Here is a 9505-nt window from a genome sequence, read left to right as displayed (position 1 = left end):
GGTGAGAATGTTCTCTCCTCTCATTGTTTAGCTGTGTCCATTGCAGGAGTTGTATTATACTTGCCATGTGCATGTAAAGGTCCATGTGACATGTATTTTGTCATCAGAGTGTGTACATGTAGGCTCGCTGTGGACATCAGCGTACCCACAATTTACTGTGACCTTGCTGACTTGTCTGCATGCCTACTATTCCGGTCCTGTAGACTCCAGTCTACTACACAAGTGTGCAACGTGTCCTCCTAGTGACTTAAGCAGAGTAAGAAGCTTCTATCTGCCAAACTATCAAAAAGTTAATACATTTAATTATTAGTCCAGGTCAGACTTTGATTTATTCTGAGGCTAGCTGCTAGCAACTGTTTCATTTATCCACATCCCAACATGCAAAGCTGGCTACAGGAACCGTAGCTCAAACCTGCAGTTTGTAGGTCAGATCAAGTTCATACCACAAACAAGTTGCTGCAGAATTATTTTGTGACTGGACCACTTCCTCTAAAGGGTCTGTTTTAGTCTGCACCTGAGTACCACTGCTGTGTTCAGATCTGCTGAAACAAAATCCTACAAAAGGGGGACAGTCAGATTCAACCGGACCGAACAACACCGGTTTAAAAACATCCTTAAAGACACAGTCTGGTCCAGCACATGGGCATCACACCGGTTCCAATAAGCAGATCACTTCTAGTGTTTTGCTGTCTTTTTTACAATGTGATGTTCAAATATTGATTCTGGAAAAGGGGGTCTTACTGTACCTGTACCCCCAACAAGCATCACTGTGAAAAAGACAGGAAGGAAAAAGACAAAGACAACACACTGCTGCTAGTATGCACCACCATTACAGTAAAGGCACCAATCACAGAGTGTGTTGGACAGCAAGTGCTGTGTCATAGTGACACGGTAAACGTAAAGCCGAACAGTCGCTGAAGGAAAAGGGCAGAAGAGTATGAATCAGTGTAATATCAAACTCATAAAACAAAGAATCAGAAAGCAGAATTCCGTCTTTGTCCACTGAGTGTGCACACGAACTAGAACATGAAAAACTCAACGTGTTTCGTCTTCAGAGACTTTAGTATTCGATGAATTAAATTGACATCAAGGCTAGAAAAGGTTGACTCAAAGCTAGAGGCATTGCAGCCCTCCGAAATGCTGACAGACACTTTGACAGACAGTTCACTCCAAAAACAAACTGAACTGGGCGTCTTCGCTTTAATCGCCATACTGCATGCAGGACAATCATTCACCACCATAGTTATAGTGGTTGTTCTATATTTCTGAGTTTGCATTTGGACTCTGAAGCTCCTCCCTCCCTGGGATGGACGCTATTAAACTAACCGCAGCAACAGCTAGTGTATGATGGTTTCTCAACAGAACTCTGAGGATGCACCAGTTTTGATTTCTTTTGGAATTCACTGCCAGTCTTACCGTGCGTTCACACTGTGAGCAACACAATCATGAACCAAACAACTGGAGACACATGGTGGGATAATTCTCGTCCGGCCTGTTGACATGTTAAGAAACACCAACTAAAAATATATAAAAGTCACAAAACAGAGTTCATCTGACGGGAGGTCCGACTCTCTTCTGTCTCTCATCTGCCAGCTTGACTTTCTTACATTCTAGTACTAAAATAGTTTGTTGATTATGAGATTAGTTACTTGACGGGACATTTGCACACTGGTTGCAACTGCTCATTTTCTTGTTTCATCTGGTTTTATTTCTTTGGGCTTTTGGATGGCTTAAAGAATCATTCTCTGGGTGCTTAGACAGACATCTTTCACTGATGTTTCAAATTACCTGAAATGCAAATATCATGTATCATCCTGCGTATAAAATCCCAACTTATTCATAAATATTCTAAATAGTAATATACATCTAGTTAGCTATTGAGCTGGTTAGCTGTGATGGGCGTCTACATCCAACAGTAGCTGTGGACAGTTTGGTAAACTTGATCGTTTCCTGCCTAATGTGATTGTTCCATCAACAGAAATTGATTCTGAATTTTGTCAGGTGATAGAAGCATCTCATAAAATCCTGACACAAGTCTTCCTGTTTACTTAATGTCTTTTAACAAAGTAAAAAGCTGCAGACTGTTACACAGTCGCCATCAGAGTCTTTACAGTGCGCTCAATCATCAGCCCTGCTGCTCGCAGTGTGAACGCCCGTTAGGTTATGCATATACTTTAAAAGTGCAGATTAAAAAGTTTTCTTTTTGGTGTTCAAGTGCATAATTTGTTCTCACATTTATGGCTTTTTTAGTAACAAACTAGTATAAATGCAGAGGACAGTTTGAATCATTCCTATAGTCTCTTGGTGTGCTTGGAGTTATAGTGGCTCCTCATGTCTTTACGGAGGCGGAACTTCTCTCCACAGACGCCGCAGATATATAGGTGGACATCCATGTGTTTCTCCAGCTGTTCTCCACCAGGGAAGATCTGGAAACACACCTGGCAGATGGTTTCCCCGGCCGACAGGTGGGAGATCATGTGTCGGACGTGGTCGTGCTTGAGGAAGGTTCCCTGGTCGCAGACCGGGCACACATAACGTGCCATGCCTTTGTGCATGTCGGTGTGCAGCCTGAGCTGGCGTTCTCGCAGGAATTGTTTGCCACAGGTCTGGCAAGTGAACTGCTTCTCCTTGGTATGGACGGTGTAGTGCTCCCGCAGGTGGCAGCGCTGATAGAAGCCTTTGCCACAGATGCTGCAGAAGTGTTTGCGGCGGTGATCTGGTTCACCGCCCTCCTCCAACAGCACCGGACGGAACAGCTCTTGGTCATGGCAGGATAGGGCATGCTCCAATGCCAGGCTTTCGTTCTGGAACAGCAAACCGCAGTGAGAACAAGCTAGGTCAGCTGCCTCCAGCAGGCCCTCCTCCATCCCCTGTGGCTCCTCCAACAGGGACACCTCATCCTCCCCATGGGAGTCCGACTCCCCGCCTTGGGATTCGCCGCAACGTTCTGCATGCTCCTGAAGCTGGCGGCCTTTGATGAGCACCTGGCCACACCTCCCACAGGCACATATATGTCCCATGTGGTTGGACAGATAGTGGGCAGACTTGTCCTCCTCCATTAACAGAGCACCACACAGTTCACAGGGGGCACCGTCGGCATCCTGCTTCTCGTCTTTGACCTTACGAAGCTTTGCAGGGATTCCTGAATCTTCACTGCTAGACATGTGACCTTCAATAGGCTCACTGCTGTTATCTATACCTGATACACCTGGTTCTGGTTCGCGGTCTGATCCAGTTTTCTCCCGCCGCAAGTCTTTACGTGTGCCATCACTGAACCGTGCACTTGAGTCTCTGTTGGTGTGCTCACCAACCCGAACCATTTCTATCTCAGGGAATATGCTTTCTTCTGGTTCTGTCTTGATGGAGATGCTCCTAGTCGACCCAGGCTCGCTGTCTGTTCCGGCAGCCACCGACCTGATGGCGAGGTCAGAGTCGGCCTTAGCTTCGGGCCACTCGTCCTCGCCTTTACAGATGACCCTGTGTTCCTCTATGCTGTCAGAGGTGGAGCTCTCAGCTTTACTGGAGTCGTTGTCACCTTCAGCGTTACCTCTCGGCTGATGAAAGGCCTTCCGGTTGGTGCAGGTCAGGATGTGTTCGATTAAAAGTTTCTCGCAGCTAAAGACGAAACCGCAGTCATCACAGGTGTAGGTGCGGCCAAACCGAGGACGGTCTTTGAGAGTCGAACTCCTGGCACTTGACCTCTTTCTCAAATCACACGGCTGCTCAACTCCACCATCCACTACTGGTGGTGCCACTATCAGAGGAGGGTTCACCACCTCCTCCACCACCACTGGTCTGCTGACGGTAGCTGGAACAGCTGGACGCGCAGTAGTGCTGTTGACAGCTTTTGGCAAACGCTCTACTTCTGGCCCAGCAGGCCTCTGCTGCTCGTACATGCGGACACCAAACATCATTTTCCCTCCAGCGGGTCCGACGGAGGAACTGGACGAAGAGGAGGAGGCCGATGAGGACGGGGTGAGGTTGGAGCTCCTGATGTCCCTGAGATCATCCAGCGAGTCCGGGATGTAGTACATCTGTAGGTATGCCATGGAGGCCTTGAGCTCTTCAAATTCGTAGCTCCCCACGACAATGCGTCCCAGGTACATGAGCTGCAGGATGAGGTCAAAGCACTCCGCACTGATCTGCATGTTGCTGAGGTCCAGACGGCCCGCGCCCTGCTGGTCCCGGATGAACATCATCCTGAAGTAGGAGCTGCAGGCCGCCAGGACGGCCTTGTGCGCCCTGAAGTAGATGTCACCAATGGCGATGAGGCAGTCACACAGGAAGCCCCACTCCCGCTGGTTGTTGAGCTGCTGGAGGACATGATCGCTGTGGCTCGGCCTCGCCATCGCCCTGCAGACAACAGAGGAAGACATGAAGAGAGAAATTAAAGGGCTGCATTCTTTCTGCTGTGAGGTTTCTCTGTGGTTGATTTTTATTGCGTTGCAGAGGATTTCATAACGTTTGGCTGGTTGTGCTCAGTGAGGCAGAACCAACTCGCAGTCCTGCTATGACTCATCAAGATCAGACGAGAATAATTAAGAGATCTGACTTTAGTCGTTTAGCTCCTGTTTCATCAGAAATAGAAGAAAATTTTTCCCTCCGTCACTCTTTAAAATCTCTGGGCTTTTCAGAGTGAATTATTATTTTACACATTGTTTTACACTTTTTTCATCGACCAAATTTCAGGACTTGCGTTTCAATAATTCAGTTTTTTTCCTAGATTTCAGCTTCTTTGAAAGAAGAGTCTGAAGAGTTAATTGCAGTTTGTTTTGCACAGAAGTGGCTGCATTAAGTTTGATTTGAGAAATGAGACCATTACATAATAATCATAATTCAATTTACAGTTGCTCAACACGAATCTCCTCAGATTGACACAGGGATTAGTTTTTAATCTCATTAAAAACATATTATCACAGTACAAAGATTGTGAAACTGTATTATGAGCTGAGTCATGTGATGAAGGGAAAAGATGAATGAATGAGTTTAGTGTGACATCCTGCAGACAATAAAAACCACAAGTGTGAACAGATAACAAAATGCAAACACTTACTGTACACTTGTCAGCTTTGACTCAGTGCTGATCTTTGCTGCATCAGTAGTTAGCATGCTGCTAATGTGGCTCCTCCAGAAGGCTGGAGCGATGTTGGACTAATGTTGTGACACTGAGTGACAGTAAATTAACGGTTCATTTACACAGACCGAGATTTGGGATTAAGGAGAACTGCTCTTTTATACAGGACTGAGGCAACAGTAACATTCACAGCTGTCAGGATGTCAGCAGGGTTCAACACTGATGTTTCTTTCACTTGCCCGGTCAGAAATAGACTTGCCCAAAGTAAATCTTTACTTGCCCCTGTACAAATTGTTTTATCAGGAGATATGAAACAAGAAAGCTCAATTTAATTGCCATGTTTAACCGTGGGCTGCAGTGTCTACTATAACACTGCAAAACATGTCCATCCCCAGTTTTTCAAAGTCCAAGATAAGATCTTTAAATGTCTAATGAAATAAAAATCACTTTAATAGAGCGCTGAAGTCGCAACCATTCAGGTGGAAAAAAATATGAATGGTAGTCTGTGGACATTTTTTGATCCTGTTTGAACTGTCATGAATTACACACATGTGATGTTTGTCAATTCATATGATGATTTTACAGACAAGACAGGGAGAGACAGAAGGTCGTGACGTCACTGAGGTGTGTCGTCTTTCTAATAATGAATCTTCAAGTCTGAAAACGGTTTTACAACAAAATTATCGTTTAAATCGACAAACATCATATGTGTGATTTATGACACAGTTCAGACAGGATCAAAAAATAATCTGTCTCTTGTCGTAGACTACAGTTCAGTTTTTTCTAAAGTTAGGTTCCATGATGGTCAACAGGAAAAGCAGGAAATCTCCATACGTGAGAGGCTTTTTTACTTTACCTTAAAGATTAATTGATTATCAAAGTAGTTGAATAGTTTAATTCTGTTTCACCAGTCGAGCAGGTGAGTTACAAGGTTTACCTGCGTGACAGGGCGTTTTACTGCCCGGGGAAAGCAGGTAAGCTTTATTAATGAGCCCTGCAGGCCTGCTCTTCCACTGGACTCTGACCAGTTTATGATTTTCAGTTTAACTCTTCTTCTTATTTTCAGGTCCCATAATTTCACGGTAAATAGGTGGCAATGACCAAGTAGTATATAACATTATTTTTTAGAAATTACCCCCAGATTCAACAGTTAATTCTGTAATAATTAGCAAGTACCATTTTCATGTAGTTGGTGGTAATTACAAAGCAACATATTTGAAATTTCTCTGAATTCACCTGCAAATTACCTCCAGACTTCATGTTAAGTATGTGATAATTCCAAACTGTGATTGTCATGCAAGTAGGTGGTAATGGTTTTCACATATTTGAACTTTCTTTGAAATTGATTGCAAATTTACCCAAAATTTCATGGTAAATAAGTGATAATGACCAAGTATCACACCTGAAATTTCATGGAAATTATCCCCAAATTTAAGTAATATTACCCCGACATTAGTCAATAATTTCTAAACAAGCACTTAATAGTTGCTAATTTCTTCATTTCTTTTAATCCATTTCCAGGATTGTGAAGCACTGTTCACTGACCAGCCATACAAATGCTTCATTTCCTGCTGAACACATAATTATCAAGTAATTCTTTGAAATTTCTTGTAATTTACAACTAAATTAGTTGATAATTGGCTGGAAATCTGGGGGTAAACATCCCATAGGCTTACCAAGCAGTTTTATTACTAGCTGAAGGTTTCTGGTGTTTCAATCGATGATCACATCAACAGGGGGTGTATTAAAAAAAAAAAAAAAAAAAAAAGAACTTAACTTATATGAAACTTCATTAATTTCTACAAACATCAACAGATCACACCTGTTTACTTCCAGTCAATTTCTATCTATAATAATCATTAAATCTATAATAATTATGATAATTTCAGCAGGATGATACACGTGAAAATGGTACTTGCTAATTATCACATACATAACCATGAAATCTGGAGGTCATTTATGGGTAATTTCTAAGAAATTTCAAATATATTATTTGATAATTACCACTTATTTACATGACATTAGGGGACCTGATATTTACAGAACAGTGATCATGAGGTTACAGACAGACTGAGATGTTTGAACACTGAACATAAAGAAGCTTCACACGTACAGAGTCCTGCTTCACTGTGTTTCATCAACTTTTAACGCCAAACTAAACTCTGCTGTTAAAACGCAGAAAATAAAGACGCTGGCGGCCGCAGTGGGTCGGTTTACTGTAACTGAGCTGCAGCAGCTCTCAGCCCACCGTCCGCCCCCGCAGCCCTGCCGCGGCCGTGCGGGGGGACTTCACGCGTTCACCGGCTGTCAACGGACGACAAACCCGCCGACAGAGAGCCGATACCGGGCGGACGGACAGCCGTGTGAAGGGTGAAGAGAGGAGAGAAGGGAGAGGTCGGGGCCACACTGACGAGCTAAAATGGAGATTACAGCTCCGGCGGTTAGCTGCGTCAAGCTAACAGCGGCTAGCCTCGATCAGACAGGAAAAGCTGGGTGGGTAAAGCTTCAAAATAAAAAGATAAAACGCGCAAATCATTCACAGAAGGCTGCGTAGACTGTAAATATGGGAAGAGGCCGAATACACTTTAGATTTTTTAGAATATGTACGGGAAATAAAGTAAATAGTTTCATTAGAGGCTTCCCGGGGCGCGTTTATCGGCTCATGTAGTTACTTAGACCTTTATTTTGAAAACCCCAGCCGGATGTAGCTGTTATAACTGCGGCTCACGTGACGGTGTACAGTGATATCTCTCCCGCAAACAGTCCCGCCACCCCCGCACTACCACCCGCACTCAGCTAGCACCGACAGCAGCAGGCCAGGCCGCGGGGATTTCTCCGCACTCTCCCCGGTAAGGAGCCTCTGAGATCCGGACAGAACGCCGCGGACTCACCGTGGGTCCCGGAGGCCGGCGGGTGTGTGGATGTTCCCGGGAGTGAAGTTTCCTCAGCGGAGGTCTGATGTGTTCAGGCGGACAGTTGAGACGAAGGAGAAGCCTCCTCTTCCTCCTCCTCCTCTTCTTCTTCTTCTTCTTCTTCTCCTGCAGGATGAAAGAACTTCCGCACAGACTGCCGCTCCGTGAAGCGGCTGCACACAGCGAGGAACCACGAAGAAGACAAAATAAAAGACTTCCGCTCAAAATGCTGCCTTTCAAAACAAAACAAACTTTTTTCTTTTTAAATATACCTTTTATTTTGTGTGTTGTTCGCGTAATCTTGTGAATATAATTGTGTCTTTATCTTTTCCTCTTCCTGTAGTTACATAGAAATGAAGTTTGTTAAATTAAATGAAAAAGTCAAATTAATACAAGGGACAAAATGATCCTGATTTTGGGGGGCTGATCCTGATTGGTAGATTAGGGAGTAAAAACCTATAAAATTTCGATATATCAGCCAATATTCTCTATACTAAATATACAGAAATTGAATACTATATTACACTGTTCTACATATTTTGCAGTGCTCTTCAAAGGTTACATGTGATGGATGCAGAATATTTTGCACTAATAATAAACTTTGTTGCCCAAAATGATATCAGGGCACTGAAACAGTAAATTAATATATAAATAACTAAATAAAAAACAGCAACACAATAATGTCCACCTGTTGATGTTTTTCTTCTTTCCTTTAATAATGACTATTTTAAGATATTAAAAATTGTTAGAGGCACAGTTCTGCACAACCTTGCAATTTTGTCGAGTCACTGCAACTCTTCCACAAATCTGACCAATCATGAAAGCTCCCTGCAGGTCCCACCAATCATTGCATTCTCCCATATAAACATCATACAACACCAATGTTTTATTATGTTGTGTTCCTTTATTTTTGTTTTGTCACAGGTACTAGAAAGAACACAGGGTTTCTCGTTGTTATTGACATTCATCAACACTCTGTCCACTCAGTTTGAGCTCAAAAGATTTTGCCTCTTTGTTGAATTGACCACTGACTATTGATTTCCAATATTCTTATTGAACTGTTGCTCAGATGATCTTTGTCTCTGTTCAGTGTTTTTGTTCTAACTTTTTTTTTTTTTTTGCAAACTCTTCATATAAAATAACATCTACTGTTTATGTAAATTAGACTTCCTACAACCTGAAGACCACTCTGGAACAGACAGTCGTCTCCTCAGTTCCACATCGAGCTTTTATGGCAGAACGGTGGAGAAAATATAATAAAGTTTGAATTTGAAAAATTATCGAATAAACATAAAATTATGGCCATAAAAACTGCATTATATTCTGTAATAAAACATATTGGACAACATATATGTACCAGCAGTGATGTGCCCTCTGAGGAAAGATACCTTTAAAAGATTCAAGTTTTTGTGACGTCTTCTCACTCGTCACTCTCTCTATTATTAACAGCAATAAATATGTTGTTTATAAGTTATGCGTTTTATTTATTTGCTCAATAAAAAAAATCATTAGTCTCATG

At 42.9% G+C, this 9505-nt stretch overlaps 1 protein-coding gene across 1 annotated transcript; it reads right to left on the bottom strand.

Moving 5' to 3' along the window:
- Positions 1-408: 408 nt before the first annotated feature.
- zbtb1 (zinc finger and BTB domain containing 1) lies at positions 409-8539 on the bottom strand. The gene is made up of 2 exons (XM_084736782.1): positions 7966-8539; positions 409-4353 (listed from the first exon to the last, which is right to left on the bottom strand). Exon 2 carries the CDS (start codon positions 4347-4349, stop codon positions 2292-2294), a length of 2058 nt encoding a protein of 685 aa, XP_084592908.1. The 5' UTR covers positions 4350-4353; positions 7966-8539; the 3' UTR covers positions 409-2291.
- Positions 8540-9505: the final 966 nt, after the last annotated feature.

The sequence above is a fragment of the Lutjanus erythropterus genome, chromosome 15 (genome assembly GCF_056507025.1).
Source record: "Lutjanus erythropterus isolate fLutEry1 chromosome 15, fLutEry1.hap2, whole genome shotgun sequence".
Classification (NCBI taxonomy): domain Eukaryota; kingdom Metazoa; phylum Chordata; class Actinopteri; order Lutjaniformes; family Lutjanidae; genus Lutjanus; species Lutjanus erythropterus.
Note: the sequence above shows the minus strand (reverse complement) of the source record. Positions and strands in the feature narration are given on the sequence as shown.